This window comes from Drosophila novamexicana, unplaced genomic scaffold, assembly GCF_003285875.2.
Source record: "Drosophila novamexicana strain 15010-1031.04,08,12 unplaced genomic scaffold, DnovRS2.1 tig00000644-arrow-pilon, whole genome shotgun sequence".
Lineage (NCBI taxonomy): Eukaryota > Metazoa > Arthropoda > Insecta > Diptera > Drosophilidae > Drosophila > Drosophila novamexicana.
Genome location: NW_020824814.1, coordinates 1,509,900 through 1,525,881, shown reverse-complemented (window position 1 = coordinate 1,525,881; position 15,982 = coordinate 1,509,900). Strand labels below are relative to the sequence as shown.

The 15,982-nt window shown below is 44.0% G+C and overlaps 3 protein-coding genes across 6 annotated transcripts; 2 read left to right on the top strand and 1 right to left on the bottom strand.

Annotated features, from left to right (window-relative positions):
* Positions 1 to 203: 203 nt before the first annotated feature.
* On the top strand, positions 204 to 2,003 carry LOC115762623 (probable glutamate--tRNA ligase, mitochondrial). Its single transcript, XM_030704923.1, has 4 exons — positions 204 to 588; positions 649 to 1,059; positions 1,128 to 1,514; positions 1,572 to 2,003. Exons 1-4 carry the CDS (start codon positions 251 to 253, stop codon positions 1,984 to 1,986), a joined length of 1,551 nt encoding a protein of 516 aa, XP_030560783.1. The 5' UTR covers positions 204 to 250; the 3' UTR covers positions 1,987 to 2,003.
* A 22-nt stretch (positions 2,004 to 2,025) lies between these two features.
* LOC115762624 (serine incorporator 1) lies at positions 2,026 to 4,996 on the bottom strand. Of its 3 annotated transcripts, none has more exons than XM_030704925.1 (7): positions 4,864 to 4,996; positions 3,958 to 4,513; positions 3,797 to 3,906; positions 3,551 to 3,734; positions 3,270 to 3,482; positions 2,450 to 2,560; positions 2,026 to 2,385 (listed from the first exon to the last, which is right to left on the bottom strand). In XM_030704925.1, exons 1-7 carry the CDS (start codon positions 4,897 to 4,899, stop codon positions 2,207 to 2,209), a joined length of 1,389 nt encoding a protein of 462 aa, XP_030560785.1. In that variant the 5' UTR covers positions 4,900 to 4,996; the 3' UTR covers positions 2,026 to 2,206. The 3 variants fall into 3 exon arrangements, with proteins under 3 accessions (XP_030560785.1, XP_030560786.1, XP_030560784.1); XM_030704926.1 differs by having other exon boundaries at positions 2,450 to 2,548; XM_030704924.1 differs by having other exon boundaries at positions 2,027 to 2,385; positions 2,450 to 2,569.
* Positions 4,997 to 5,171: 175 nt separating this feature from the next.
* On the top strand, positions 5,172 to 13,233 carry LOC115762759 (failed axon connections). 2 transcript variants are annotated; one of them, XM_030705102.1, is made up of 5 exons: positions 5,172 to 5,894; positions 10,112 to 10,450; positions 12,071 to 12,405; positions 12,468 to 12,570; positions 12,710 to 13,233. In XM_030705102.1, exons 1-5 carry the CDS (start codon positions 5,457 to 5,459, stop codon positions 12,761 to 12,763), a joined length of 1,269 nt encoding a protein of 422 aa, XP_030560962.1. In that variant the 5' UTR covers positions 5,172 to 5,456; the 3' UTR covers positions 12,764 to 13,233. The 2 variants fall into 2 exon arrangements, with proteins under 2 accessions (XP_030560962.1, XP_030560961.1); XM_030705101.1 differs by having other exon boundaries at positions 12,062 to 12,405.
* The last annotated feature ends 2,749 nt before the right edge of the window (positions 13,234 to 15,982 follow it).

Genomic DNA, 15,982 nt, shown 5'->3' with positions numbered 1-15,982 from the left:
TAAAAGAAGGGTAGCATAGAGATGAGCTCGTGTCCGAATTTTGCAAGTACTGCGTTAGTTGTCCCGCATGTTTTACAATGCGGTTGTTCATATGCAACACGACGCGCTCCACTTTTTGCACACGACACGCGCTCATCTCTACCAGCTCAAGGCTTTCTATGCCACATCTGGCAGCACTATCAGCTGCTAAACACCGTTAACTTGGTAAACGTAAACAAACTTTTGTTACGCTCGATTCCTTTAACGAAAAATGTTAATGATGCAACGAGCCAGAATGCTGAGGCAGTGCCTCCGCGCCAGCCACAGACTCTGCCACAGCGATGTGCGCGTACGTTTCGCGCCCAGCCCCACCGGCGACTTACATCTGGGCGGCCTGCGCACGGCGCTCTACAATTATCTATATGCGCGGCATGCCGGCGGCAAGTTTCTGCTGCGCATCGAGGACACGGATCAGACTAGGTTGGTGCCGGGCGCCACGGAGCGTCTGATCGAAGATCTGCTCTGGGCTGGCATTGAGATAGACGAGGGCCCGGGCTTTGCCGGGGACCACGGGCCATACATCCAGAGCCAGCGCACCCAACTGTACAGGTGAGCTGCACGTATTTGATATATCCACAATGATCTCTAAACCCAGCTTCCACGCAACAGCGAAGCCGTCGATCGCCTGCTGGAGAACGGCAGCGCCTATCGCTGCTTTTGCACGGAGCGTCGTCTGGAACTCCTGCGCAAGGAAGCTCTCCGCACCCGTCAAGTGCCGCGCTACGACAACAAGTGCCGCAATCTGCCGCCGGAGCAGCTGGAAGCGCAGCTGGCCAGGGGCACGCCGTACTGCATACGCTTCAAGCTGACGGAGCACGAGGAGCCGCTGCAGGATCTCATTTATGGCAGCGTGCAGCACAATGTCAGCGCCACGGAAGGTGATCCGGTTATCATGAAAAGCGATCTATTTCCCACCTATCATTTGGCCAACGTTGTGGACGATCACCAAATGGGCATAACCCATGTGCTGCGCGGCGTCGAATGGCAAATCTCGACCACCAAACATCTGCTGCTCTACAAGTGGGTAAATCATGAAGGATTCCTTCTGCTTCATGGACTAAATTTGGTTTTGTTCTCCTACCCCACAGAGCCTTTGGCTGGCAGCCACCACAATTTGGTCACCTGCCGCTGCTGGTCAACGCCGATGGCACCAAGCTGAGCAAGCGTCAAGGAGATATCGGCATAAAGCAGTTCCGGGAACGCGGCTACTTTCCCACGGCCCTGCTCAACTACATTGTGTCCGCCGGCGGCGGCTTCGAGCACAGACCCAATGCCAAGCCGCAGCTGTACTCCATACCCCAACTGGCCGCAGAGTTTTGCTTGGAGCGCGTGAATGCGCATCCCAGTCGTCTGAATGCGGAGCTGCTTAATGACTACAATCAGCTGGAGATTAAGGCGCGCCTGGCCGATCCGCAAAGCCGACTGCAGCTGGTGGAGCACGTGCAGCAGCTGGTCAGGCAGGCCTATCCCACGCAGTAAGCTCTCAATGGAATCCCAATGGTATCCCTTTTGCTAACACTTCCGATGCACAGCTCCAATCTGGACCTCGTCGAGTCGCATATTGTGGAGGTGCTTCACTGGGCGTCGCAGCGTCTGACCCTGCTGCAGGATCTCACCAGCGGCAAGCTGAGTTTTCTCTGGGTCAAGCCGAGCAATTTTGTGCTCAAGGATTTAAGTGCAGCACAGCTGGAGCAGCTGCTGCAGCAATTGGACGCCACGCCCGAATACCACAAGGATCAGCTAAATACGCTGCTCAAAAGCTATGCCCAAGCAGCCGGACTCAAGTTTCCGGCGCTGATGAAAACGTTGCGCGGCGCCTTGAGCGGCCTGCAGGAGGGACCCGGCGTGGCGGAAATGATGGAAATACTGGGCAAGAGCGTGGTGCTGCAGCGTCTGCGGGAGAGCATTGATAAACAGACGCAACAGCTGCAGCAGCAAGAACTCTAAATTTTATTCGGAGTAAGCACTTGACACCAGATTGTGTATATATATATATAGTTATTTATCTTTGTTATATTTTGAGAGTACGATTATTGAGTAAATATAATCATGGCAAACATTCGCTTAAGCACCGCTCCATTGTCCAGGCTGCATAATAGACCACGCCTACATTTATAATTTATATACGTATACATAGAATATGTTAGTTTTAATACTGCTGGCCAGCTTAGCTAAAGTCGCGATTGGATAGCACAATGGGCGCAATCAGGCTCCAGCCGTAGATGAATACGCCCAGCCAGCTGGATATGATTTTGACCCACATGGAAGCCTCGTTGCCATTGATCAGCTCTATGTCCGAGTTGGGCTTATACCAATTGGTCAGCGTCATCATCACGTAGAGGGAAGCTGATTGGACATAAATATATTAATATTAATCTAAATCATTTAAGTGGACGCAATTTGTGCTCACCGCAAACGAGGACGGTGTGGAATGCGGTCCAGCTGTAGGTGACGCCCTCGGTCTCGTTGTCGGTGGCGGGCTTCTCGCCGCCGTTGCCCGTCTCTGTGTCTGATAGAGCTTCTGTTAAAACTATATTAGTCAAAGGTGTCGGCAAATTGTACACAGTTTCGTTACCAAACCAATTAGTGGAAGTTTATAAAAACAAACGTGTTTAAATCAATCAATAAAAATAAAATAAAGAGAAAATTGTTAGTTAATTAGTTAGCCAGAATATGTACAGCGAAAATGAAAAGCGAGCATGGAGCATTACGAGAGGTTCTGTATGGAACTATGAAACTGTGCAATGTGCGTGACAAGACAAGAGAGAAGACTTCGCTTCGAAATGCCGAAGACTAAATACCCTTGCAGACATTGTGTTGTAAGTAAATGTATACATAAATTATTTAGCTATCGATTGATATAAAAATCCCTCTAAAATACATTATTTGATAATATAAACATAGCTTCTAGGAGAGTCGAACTCACAAAGGGCATTCAGCTAGATGGTTGAACGATACGATTTTGTTAAAAGCTTGAGATCATACTGAACGATATCTTGATAAACTATGGTAGCTATATGCTATAGGGTTCCGATCAGACTTGGACATATACATAACAGACCGCAGCATAAATTTGTATCTAAGAGATACATTTACATATAAACAGACAAACGGACGAATTCGACTATTAATACTGTTCAGGAGTACATGCTCCTCAGAGAAGTATCCTCCACACATTTCATATGGCAACCACTGCAAGGGTATGCGAAGAAGCAGCTGTTGGCACGTACCACGCTTCTCGCTGTTGTCATTGTTAATCTTGGAGACCTCGACGGCGGAGCTGAAGCAGTTGTAGAGGATGCACAGCAGCCAGACAACCAGGCCAATAATGTTGGTCGTATCGAAGGTGACTTTCGAGTTGGGTGTGGGCGGTGCAACGGTTGTGGTGGTGGCATTGGGCAAGCCCTCCATGAGTCCAAACATGCCCGGATTGCAGGCCTTTTCTGCAAGCGAGAGAGAGACGAGAGGGCATAAAACGAATAAATTGTGATTTGCTACATCGAAGACCAACCCGGATTGTTGGCCACAGCGGACCAGGTCAAGTAAATGGTGTACAAAGTCACCAGCGAGCTCTGCAGCAGTCCCGAGTGGGGCAAGCGTTCCTGCACCGCGGGCAGCACAGACAAAATGCTGATAACCAGGCAGAATATCAGATTAATCGAGATGAAGAACTTGTTGATGCCGCAGCCCGTCGACTGCAAATCAAGGAAAGCGTATTGTATGACAGATGTATATAAATATAAAAAGGAATACAGACTGTGGTAAAGTAGATGTAGAGTAGAGTTATGCCCGTCAGGGAGGCTATGTAGGCCAGAAGAGTCACGCCAGCCAAGGCATAATAATAGCCGCGATTGTTCTCCGCATTCTCTGCAAATGGACAGAGTTCGAATTAGTCATCATTTCAGCTCGGAAACATACCAATCCAGTTCTCGGCGACGCTGTGCGCAAAGTCCACAATGATGATCAGCTGGACGAGTATGAACGCCAGCCCGCCAACTAGGCCCACCCACATCATGGCCGGTCCAAAGGAGCCATCCGGTATGAAGATGGCCGCAATGGAGGCGCCAAAGCATATCAAAAACTTCAGAGGCCAAAACTCATTCTGGATATGGGAGCGCGGATCTCGAGAGCTCTTCACGCCCAGCATTATGACCGCCATCAGGGTAAAGAAACAGGCCAGACCAAAGCAGAGGCGATAGACGGCCATGTAGCCAAGGGCATATTCACAGTCCACCTGCAGTGTGCCGCCCGAGAATGTGCCTATTGCCGTGGAGCTAATTGTCGAAGTGGAGTTCACACAGAACGGCAGCTTCTTCAGCGTGCCCTGCAGGCCGGGCGAGAGTGCGATGGCGCCCAGAACTGTGCCCACCAGCAGCATGAAGGCGTACATGAAACGGGACGAGGAGGAGTTCTTGCAGGTGGGGCAGGCCGAGCAGCACATGCTGGCCGCGGTGCCCGTGCAGCAGAGCGCACACTGAAAACAGAAATAATCAAATTAGCCCGTTTTTGGCGGTTTCTGAAGCAAATCTAGCCAAATCTAGCGGGAAAGCCTTGTTGTCGCGGCAAAACTGACAGCACTGAAAATCGACGTTGCTGCAGTTATATATTAAATTAGCTAATTTTAATGTTTTATTTTTAGCCACGACTCAGTCAAAGCTGCCAAATGTAGCTGCTTAGTTTATATTTAATTCATAGCGGTTTATTTTTAGCCTTTATTTTGCCAAAGTTGCCAACACTGAGAATCGATTTTGCTGCAGTTTGTACCATATGCGCAATTTGCTTTTACAAGATATGCAGACAGGTAATTTGTTTGTTAACACACACCTGCGCTACCGAACAGAGGCCCAATGCAGCGCCCATCGTTTAAAGGTTCAATAAACTTGCGTTAATCACTGTTTTAATTAATTTAAGTCGAAAACTGTCGCACTTGACGCGCTTTGTTTGTGAAAATGACGAGTGAGTGTTGAAAAGTGAGCTGCAGCACATATTGTGTGTGGAGCTATGCTGTTAATAACAGCAACGGTTGGTTACCAGCGATAAGTCGATAAGTTTGTTAGTGCAACGCTGCCAGAATGTTACCATGGCTGGAAAATATTGAAATGGAAATTTACCGTTCAGTTTTGTTTTGTGAGCGGTTGCGTCTGGTTGGTGCGGTACCTTTTAACTGTGCGCAAATTGTGTGGTGCATTTTTTAAAAAAACTGTCTGTAGTGGTGGTGACTCTGCGACTGCGACTCGACTGTGACTTCGTCTCTCTCTCTCTGTCTTTCTGTGTGTGTGCTCGTGCCCCGTATCCGTGTATGTGTGTGAGTGCGTGCATTTGAACAAGGAAAAGTGTGAAGATTTTGAAAGAAAGCGCAACTTCAAATCGAAGAAAAATTAAATAAAAAGCAAAAAAAGATAGAAAGAAAGAAAAAAATGGCAACCGAAGTAGCTCAAATACCCGCTGAGGAAACGCCAGCAGTTGCCGCCGCAGCAGCAGCGACCACAGAAAATGCTGCTGCCGAGCAGGCGGAAAAACCTGCTGCCGAGCCTGTCGCCGTTGCCGCTGCCGTTGCTGAGAACGCTGCCGCTAACAACGCCCAAGACAACAACAAAGAGGATGCGAAGGCGTCGCCAGCCGCTGCCGCTGCCGATGGAGCTGCCGCTGCCGATGCGAAGAAAGATGGTGGCGATGTTGCCGCTGCGCCAGCCAAATCAGAAGCCCCAGCACAAAAGTTCAATGTGCACAAGACCAATTTTGAGAAGGACATTATCTATCTGTATCAGTTTTCGCGTACTCCCCTGCTGCCGTCTCTCTCACCTTATTGCCTGAAAGTGGAGACTTGGCTGCGTCTGGTGGCGCTCAAGTACGAGGTAAATTTTCCGATTTCCCATATTTCCAGCATCATGTTCTCTATCTATCTATCTGTTTTGCTGAATGTGAAACATATTTTAAAATTTTTACATGATTTTCCCATTTCCCTGGCGGGTTTTTCATCATCAAATTTTTTTTCCCCTAGCATACATGCATACATATGTATTTTTGCGGTAGAGATTTTTTCCACACACACACATACATACACAGGCACACGCACACCCATACATAAAAACCGCCATGATTGTGTGCTAAGCCTGTGACCTGCCCGCGCACCGCACCCTATAGGCCTGCATGCGCTGAAAAGGGATACATTTAGCATTGCCTTTTCTTTCTATCCCGGCACACACACACGGCACACAGGCAGACTTCCAATGCGTGGATGTATGGGTGTGTGTACTCGTATTTGAACCTGTAGCGAGCCAGGCAAGGCGTTTTGTTGTTGCTGCTGCTGCTGCTGCTGGATTTTATTCCTGTCTGTTCATGTGTATATATGTGTGCGTGTGTGTGCGTCTACATGAAACAGCGTATACATAAAATTTGTGTGTGCGCCGACGCCGCAGCGCTGCGCTGTGCCTGGCTGGCCTGGCCTGGCCTCTGCCTAGCTGCTGTTTCGTTGTCAACGTCTCGCCGCCGCTCTCTCACATAAGTTGTGCTTTATACTCCACACCGACACACACACACACACACACACACACACACACACACACACACACGAACAGAACTCCCTCACCCTTCCCCAATGCGAAGTTGTGCTTCAAATTTTGCACTTGGCACTGGCGCTCTCTCTCTCTCTCTCTCCCTCTCTCCGATTTATGCGCTCGCTCTCAGCAGCTCCCATTTAATACTCTGGTCTTTGTCTTTGTTGCTGCAGCTGCAGCGAGCTCTGCTTCATTTAGTTTTTTCAGTCTCTGTCTTTGCCTTGCACAAAAATTCCAAGCCCCGTTTGTGCCCGTTTTGTAATTGCTTTTAATAAAAAAAAAAAATTGTTGCTGCTGCGCTAAACCCCACTACCCTACCTCGCTGCAATCCACTCTTATTACTGCGCCTTATCTTTAAGCAGCCCAGCTAGACAAATAACCGTCTCCACTGTCCGACTGTCCGGCGTTCATTTTGCCCCACTGTCCATTAACAGAGCTCGCGACGCTCCAAAAGTTTTAAAGCTTTAGGCGCGCGCGCGATGCGTTTTGCATATATTTTCCTTCATATTTTATAGACTTACAAAAATGGGTGCGGCCCCAGGCGGCGGCAGCGACGACGACGACGACGACGCAATTGTTGTTTTCTTTAATCTTATTAATTACATGGCCTAATGAGTGCGCGGGGGCGCGAGAGAGAGGGGCTACCCTGAGTGAGTGTGAGCTGTAAGAATGTTAATTGATGCTCTCAAGTAGTTGGGCGCGCGAGATGAAATTCCCTTCCTAAGCTGATAATGCGCCAGCAGCTTTTGCCATATGCTGGCGCGCTGCCTCAGCCGCTGCCTCTGCTGCGGCTCATTGAATTGATTTATCGTCGTTTGGCTGCAATGGGAAAGTAACGGCAGCAGCTGCTGCTGCTGCTGCAGCCGGCAGCCGCAAGCAATTATGATTGACAGTACGTCAGTTATAAATTTGTGTGCATGTGTGCGAGAGTGCGTGTGTGTGTGCGTGCAATATGTACGCAATGCACACAACGACGACGCAGTCGCAGCGCACTTTCCATTTTGTTCCGCTTTATGATAAGAGCTTTGGGCGGCGAGTTCAACAAACTGAATGCAACGAAATGGACCTTTGACATTTTCATTAATCACAATGCCAACAATTCAGAAGGGGCTGATATCGCCCCCCCCCCCCCCCCCCCCCTTCGCCTCTCACTGTCGTACCCCCATTATGGCCGCGCTGAGTGTTGTTGTTATTGTAAACGCATTGCTGCATTTTGTATACATTGAAAAGGCAGGCGCACATTTTGCCTTGCCCAAAAATAAACAAATGCGGCAGGCAGCAGCAGGAGACGGGTGATAAACCAAACGCATATTTTTTCACACCACAAGCGTGTATCGAGCGTGTCGAAATCATTAACAACGCCAGCCAGCAGCTACAACAACAACAACAACAACAACAAGCTTCTGCTTAGGCGCGGCTGCTGCTGCTGCTGCTTATTGCCGCCCGCATAGTTGGCATTCCAATGTGACTGCCATTCGTAAGTATTTATGCATGTATATTGTGCAATTAATTCACTTTTTCAATATGCATTACAAATAAAACCAAACAGCGTCGCCTGGGCAGTTGTTGTGCGTGCATAAATTTCCATTTTCAATTCATTTGTGGAAATTGCGGCGCAAAAGCCGCAACGCCGTACACACACACAGGCGCACACACATCCGTTTTTTACAATTCACAATTATTCAAATGTTCGCGCGCCGTGCCATATTGCCAGCACAAAGTGTTGACGCGTCAGCACGGTCTGGCAACCCTGTATGAGTACAACTGTACGTGTGAGCGCTGCAAAGTCAACGGCGGCAGCAGCACTAGTATGTGTGTGTGTGTGTGAGGGGAAGTGAAGTTTTGCATTTTTTTTTTGCTTTATTTCTTTTTGAAAATGCCAACGACAAATGCAGTCAAACGTTACTCGTTGTTTTTGTTGTTTTTTTATATTTTAATTAATAGCCGCATATTTGCCTCAAAACAAAGACTGCGCATACATATGCAATAACTGCAACGGTTGCGGCGACAGTCACTGCCTTTGTTGTTGCTCATTCGCTCGCTCGCGCTCTCTGCTAAAACTCCGCTCTTTGTACTTAAGGCAGGGTGTGGATTTCCAAGTCACACACACACACAAACACATACACATGCACGCACACGCAAGCGCTGCATAATTGCATGGCGTGTTGGTTGTTGTTGTTGTTGTTCGCCTGTTCTTGTTCTTGTTCATTTTTGTCGTGTCTTTAGCATGCATCCAATTGTTGCTAATGCAAAACTCTACACACTGCGCCAAAATTGAGCCCCGTCTCCGCTTAATTGGCATAATGATTTAATAAAAAATAAACATTTGCATTGTGTAGCGACAATGCGTCGCCGGCAAAAGCTGCCGCTGCCTCTGTCGCTGTCGCTGCCTTTGCCTCTGCTGCTGCGGTGCGGCGGTGGCGACAGTTATGCGTTGGAGGCAGCTTCTTCCATTTTCGAGGCAGCCTTTTTGTGGATCATTGGAATTAAATGTGACGATGACGACTCCACCCTTTTCAGCCTGGGCAGCGACGATGCTGCTGCTGCGGCTGGAAAACATAATCTCTTTTTGCTTACTCGCCCTCTGACGCTCTCTCTTTGTCTCTCTATCTCTATCTCTCTCTCTCTCGTTTGCTGTATGCGAGTGTGTGCGAGTTTGCAACCACACCCTGCCTGTTTGCCCTGTTTGTTGCCCTCCGCGCCAAAGCATGAAATATGCTACGCCCCGATATGACTGTCCGCTTTTGTTGTGGACAATTTCTAATTAGAAATTATGTGCACACACACACATGCTAGCTCAAAATGTGCCGGACATAACTGTCACTTTTTTTGTAACGGTTAACGGCGCATGCATATTGTACGTGTACACACTGGAAGTCGGCGGCGGCGGCGTCAAGCAGTTTTGACACTGGAATATGCCAAATTCAAAAAGCGGCAATTGGAAATTTTCCAACTCCTCGACTCGTGTGCGTTCGTGTGTGTAATTTTACAAGCAGCATGCTCTGTGTGTATGTGTGTGAGTGCGCACACAGTGGGGGTAGTTGGGTGTTGGTTGATTTTTCGGTACAGCTTTTTCTAGTGGTTGTTTCGGCTGGCAGCATCTCGCTTTTGGCATACATATATAAGTGTGCAAGTATGCGTGCGTATATACATACATACATATACATATATGCGATTGTATGTATACAGGCCTATATATGTCATGAGCGCCATCTAGCGGCCGGAACATCCAAACAGGCCGTGCCGGGTCGCGTGGGAGACAGAGATTGAACTACATTACAAGCACATTAGTCATGCACGCACACATACTCACGCACACATTCATGAATCGGAATGCGCGATATGGAAAAAGTTATTGAGAATAAAAATATCAACAGAAACCGCCTGCGCCCACACCCCTCCGCCCCCTCCCCCAGCAATCCCAGCCAAGCATATTACTCAGCCCACCCGAATCATTACTCAACACTTACTCATTATTAATGCATTAAATTTGCGATTTCTCTTATTATTTGCAGAATGTCGACCACAAGATGCGTTTCCGTTCCAAGAAGGGCCAATTACCGTTCATTGAGCTAAATGGCGAAGAAATCGCCGATTCGGCCATTATCATCAAGGAGCTATCGGCCAAGTATGATAAGAATCTGGATGCCGGCTTGACAGCTGAGCAGCGCAATGTGTCCTATGCCACAATTGCCATGCTCGAGAATCATTTGATTTGGATCATCTTCTACTGGCGCGCCAAGTATCCGGATAATGTACTGAAGGGCTATAAGGTTAATTTGCAGCATGCGCTCGGCCTGCGTTTGCCCAATTCGATTTTGAACTTTTTCTTCAAAATCACATTCGGTCGCAAGGTAATTAGCCAGAAATGCGTAACCAGATAGAATATACATAACTTTTAATAGAGAAATCTAGAAAAACTTAGTTTGTTGTTTCCATGAAACACGAGGCTCCGGCGCATTGTTTATTGGGAATTCGAGTCGAGTTTTCCGGCTCTGGTTCTGGCATATTTCCTGGCTAGTGTAAATAAACATATTGACACAGAAGCCGATGAAAAGGCAATCGTAACAGACTCTTGGAATCGCCGCCGTATTATGTTGCACCTACTCCAACTAAACACCTACACACACACACACACACACACACACACACTAGAGCCGGATCTATTGCCAGAGCCTGTCGCAGCAGACCAGACCCATACAACATTTTGTTTACAGTTGCATTTATCATGTGGACATAAACAATAACGGTGCCTGCCAATTGTTTATGTTCAGCGTTGCCTCTCATATAACCCAATTATGATCAGATATACAAATACCGCAGCAACAACAACAATAACACAAAGAACAAGAAGAACAGTTAAGTTCGGTTAACCGAATATCGAATACCCTTGCAGGCAGTATTGCAACAGATGTGGGCTCATGTGATATAGTCAACCGATATTGCTAGAATTTAGCTGATGTATATTTTAAACGACAGCTGAACTATACAGTTATATGATATATAGCAGTACGATCTGACTGAAACTGATAAGAAGTCGAATCTATAGCTAGTATAACCCTAAGAGATCGGATCAAATAGAAGCACATGCCCACAGTCATCCGATATTGCTAGGATTTAGCTGATATATATTGTAAACAGAACTATCTTTAGAATTAATATGATATAGTAGTTCGATCTGACTGAAACGGATCTGTTGGCCGTGTAAATGAAGGGATCTATATCTGGTTATATCAAAATTAAGACTGAGAGATCAGAACATGTGATATTATAATCCGATATAGTTTAGATATAGCTGATATATATTATAAAAGACAGTTATATGATATAGAAGTCCGATCTGGCTGTATACGGATCTATAGCTAGTTTTATCAAGATTAAGCTGAGAGATCGGATCAAATGGAAGGACCTATACATACCCAACTGTGTATATGTGATATAGTAATCCGATATATTAGTCCGATATAACTAAAATTTAGATGATATATATGAACTATATGAGTTAGATGATGTAGTAGAACTGATATGTTGCCTCTTTATAAAGAAGGAACTATAGTAAGGCTTATCAAGATAAAACCGAGATCAGATCAGATAGAACAAGGCTTCTATATATAGATACCCGACTGTCTATATCTGCTGCAAGGCTGTATTTCATAGCGAAAACCAACTACAATAAGATCAAAAAAACCAAACCAAATTCCATTCATTATCACTAACTCTTGCATGGTGTTTTTTCTCTTTTTTTTCGTTTCTTTTTTATGATATATATATATTTTTATGTTTCATATTTTCGATGGTGTTTCCTCTACTACTGCTAACCTCTCTCTCTATGTGTGTGTATATTGTGTAACTACTCCTAACAAAACCCCTCGTTGCCCGTTGTGCATCCTCTGCATTTTGTTTAACATTCAAAAAAAAAACCAAAAAAAAAACCATATTTGGCAACCGATATTCAACACAACAAGTGGTTCCAGGGTACGAAAAAGCTCAAGGCGCACGGCATCGGTGTGCACAGCGCCGAGGAGATCGAAGAGTTTGGCAAGAACGATCTGAAGGTGCTCAGCGAGATGCTCGACTGTAAGCCGTTCTTCTTTGGCGATGAGCCGACCACCTTGGATGTGGTCGCATTTGCGGTGCTCTCACAGCTGCACTATCTGTCCAAGGATATTGCGTATCCGTTGCGGGACTATATGACCGAGAAGTGTCCCAATTTGATTGGGCATGTGTCGCGCATGAAGGACAAGTGCTTCCCCGACTGGGATGAGATCTGCACAAAGCTCGATCTGAATGCGCACATTCCCAAGCCAGAGTGAGTACAAAATGCGCATTAAATTTACTGAAGCTAATTGAAATTTACTCTTTTTTTTGCAGACCCGAGACCAAGGAGGGCAAGGAAGGCGGCGAGCAGGAGAAATCAAATGAGCAGGAGGGCACCGATGGCGACAAGATCGAGAAGGAGCTGGAGAAGGACAAGGTAAGGCGCATCATTCAATTAAAGGTTTTGTCCACTAATGACTAATGAACAATGACTAATGAACAATGACTAATGAACAATGACTAATGACTGATGAATGATGACTAATGACTAATGATTTCCCCCGTTTGCCCCACAGTCGAACGAGAAGGAGTCGACCGAGGAGAACAAGGAGAAGGAGGAGACAAAGTAAAGCGCCGTTAGTTACACACATATATATATACATACATATATATATATATATATACATATATATGAAGAAAAGAAAAACCAGCAAAGGACGGAAGGCAAACAACAACCCCACATATATACATAGTACGATACTATTACTATATATATACATATATATAGTAAACGCGCTGATTGGCGCCTTGCGCTCATATATAAACATTCAAAAAATAAGGCAGAAAAAAGAAAAATCATTTAAAGCATAGGACAACTGTAAAGCAAACAGGCAGAACGAACAACAAAAACAAGTTAAGAACAAAAAAAAAAACAAAAAAAAAAAAAAGAACGATCCACTTTAAAAACTAAAAAAAAAAAAACCAACAAAAAAAAACACGTATATACAATAACGTAACGTAAAAACTTTGGACATCTTTTTTTATATATATACAAAGTAAAAAGGGAGAAGAAAAAACAAAACAAAATAAGACAACAAAATCCAAAAAAATGAAAAGCAAACGGTAAAAACCTTTAGTATAAAATTATAAAAGTTTATACGTATAAGAGATGAAAACAGAAACAAAAAGATTATAAAAAAATTAGTTAAAGAAACTCGAATGAAAAGTAAATCAAAGTGAGCGAAAGAGAGCCGCGAGAGAGCAGAGAGCAGAGAGAGAGAAACGGGTGAGAGAAGCAGGTGTAGAACAACATTAAAATACGCATTAACCGTTAGTTTTCATTCAAGCGATCTATATTAATACACACACACACACAGACTCACTCACTCACTCACTCACTCACACGCGCTCGACACACTCACACAGCCATGTATACACATTCACACACACACACACACACACACACACACACTTGCATAAGTGCATAATGCAGCAACTCGATGGTATTGTTTACTCTTCCAAAATTGATTAAGCTTAAAGTAAAACGAAAAGAAAGAACGGTTCAAGCGAAAGGCGAATACACACACACACATACACACATACATATATATATATAAAGGTATATATATATATATATGATATGATATGCTTAGGATGTGACAAGGGGACGAGATGAGGGACCGCTGCTGATAATTAAGTTTATTTTTTATATATATATGATTGCAAATAGTAATTTTTTATTCATGTGTGCAAATAATTAAATAAAAATATTGAAAATTTATTACTTATAATTATATATACATACATTATATACGCCCCTATCATAAAGATGTGTATAAAATAACAAACAAAAAAAACTAAAAACAAAAAAAAAACATTACAATTTGTATGTTAAATCCTTTGTTTATTATTGTTTCTTATGATTTCGGGCCGGGCTCTTCGCATCCCAACCCCCCCGCCCCCCTCCCCCTCGTTGCTTTATGTTTTCCAAAACGAATTCGAACCAAAAATAACAACAAATACTCGGCATAAAAAAAATCTAAATCTAAATCAATTTTTGTAGTCAAAAATTATATATATATTTTTTTTAAACATATATTTTGGCGCCTCCATTTTTTTTTTATATATATGTTTTATACGATAAATGATTAATTTTAATTACGCAAATATATATAAACATAAACATAATTTCTATTGTAATTAACGCTGCAAATAACAAAAACAAACAAAACATCAAACTTAGTAGAAGAATATTGTGAAGCATCATAAAAACAAAAACAAGAAACAGAGAGAAGAAAAAAAAACACGAACTCATGCAAATTATTGGCAAATTCTCGGCGGGGCAATGCGAACTCTCAACTCTACACTCGGCCGCGCCCCTAAAAATATGCCGTTGTTTTTGTTTGTTTTTTGTTTTGTGTGTTTTTCGTTCGCACTCAAAACTCGACGTTCTACCGATCTGCACCCGCCCACGCCGCGAGCAAAGATACCAGAAAAAAGAAACAAATATTGAATAGGCTTAAAACGGAAAACTAAAAGAAACCAACCGAAAACAAAAATCGCCAAATGCGGCGTGCAATGAGGCGAGTGAAAAAAAGCAAAAGCAAAAAAAAATATGTAAAACAAGAGAACAAATTAGGAGATGTGCGACAGAAAGAGAGAGCGCGAGAGAGCAGCAGCAGCAGTAGATAACGGCAGTTGGCTGAGCAGCAGCAGCAGTAGATAACGGCATTTGGCTCAGCAGCAGCAGCAGCAGTGGCATCTCTCCATAAACGATACGATTTGTAGACTATGCAAGTATTTTTATGTATTAAAGGTTATGTTGTAAGTTTTTATCACAATATTTGTATTGTAGCTGCTCAGTGTTTTATATGATTATATAAAATGGATAAAACCCAAAAAGTAAAACAAAAAACAACAACCGGACAGACAAAAAAATTATTGTATTACATACATCTTATATATAATAAATATGCTTCTTAATAAAAAAAAAAAAAAAAAAAACAAACTCAAATAAATATTATTTATGACGGCGGATTTCCAGATGACACGCACTCTGCGCCCCCAACTAAGCCCGGGTAGCTTATAGTCCAAAAAAAAAAAAAGAATGGAAAAAAAAATAGCTGAAGAAATTAATTATGATACTTGAGTTATCTTTGACGTAAACGTTCTGATAACCTGCACAACTTGCTGCAGGTTCCTAATGCCTAGAATAATTAAATTATCTTTTCCTTTTTTTTTTCCATATAGAGTTTCGATAGCAGACAACCCGGGCCGGGCCGGAGGACAGCTCAAGTTCATATAGATAGAGGTGTACTATAAAATGTATATGTATTATGGTATTTGGGTTTTAGGCCCGCCGATCGCAGCTAGATATGAGAATCATAAACTGTTTTTATCATTATAATGGCCACTGGCCGAAGGCGTCTAGATTCGTCATGCCCAGATTAGTCACCCTATAGCCCATAAATTAGATCAAGTTTTTAACAACAAACATATTCCGGGTAGTGCCGACGATGGTATACCCTGGACATACGCCATATGGCATGCATTGTAGACTTAGTTCCTGTAAGCAGTTATTGGATATAGTTGCACGATCCGGTCAAGCAAGTAGTTGGAGAGACTTATCTCTTTACACACTCCAATCATGTCTTATATTATAGGATATAGTTGCCCGATCCGGTCAACTTGTACATATAGATATGCAAAAGAGCTCAGTTCTATATAAATAATCTTAAAATGTCGAGAATTATCGTAGAAACCTTATATGGAATAAAGTATATAATAATACAGGTATTTTGTACGATGTATAAGTATTATATGTGTGTGTCTGTTGTGTGTGTGTGTGG

What these genes read in the sequence shown, in the direction of transcription:
- LOC115762623 (XM_030704923.1), top strand. Translation starts at nt 251, where the DNA reads ATGTTAATGATGCAACGAGCCAGAATGCTGAGGCAGTGCCTCCGCGCC. An exon ending in AAACATCTGCTGCTCTACAA is followed by an intron (nt 1,060 to 1,127) that starts GTGGGTAAATCA and finishes CCTACCCCACAG; the next exon opens with AGCCTTTGGCTGGCAGCCAC. An exon ending in AGGCAGGCCTATCCCACGCA is followed by an intron (nt 1,515 to 1,571) that starts GTAAGCTCTCAA and finishes TCCGATGCACAG; the next exon opens with CTCCAATCTGGACCTCGTCG.
- LOC115762624 (XM_030704924.1), bottom strand. Translation starts at nt 4,899, where the DNA reads ATGGGCGCTGCATTGGGCCTCTGTTCGGTAGCGCAG. An exon ending in TGACAACAGCGAGAAGCGTG is followed by an intron (nt 2,570 to 3,269) that starts GTACGTGCCAAC and finishes TGACTAATATAG; the next exon opens with TTTTAACAGAAGCTCTATCA. An exon ending in CCACACCGTCCTCGTTTGCG is followed by an intron (nt 2,386 to 2,449) that starts GTGAGCACAAAT and finishes ATGTCCAATCAG; the next exon opens with CTTCCCTCTACGTGATGATG.
- LOC115762759 (XM_030705101.1), top strand. Translation starts at nt 5,457, where the DNA reads ATGGCAACCGAAGTAGCTCAAATACCCGCTGAGGAAACGCCAGCAGTT. An exon ending in AAATCACATTCGGTCGCAAG is followed by an intron (nt 10,451 to 12,061) that starts GTAATTAGCCAG and finishes CAACACAACAAG; the next exon opens with TGGTTCCAGGGTACGAAAAA. An exon ending in AGGAGCTGGAGAAGGACAAG is followed by an intron (nt 12,571 to 12,709) that starts GTAAGGCGCATC and finishes TTTGCCCCACAG; the next exon opens with TCGAACGAGAAGGAGTCGAC.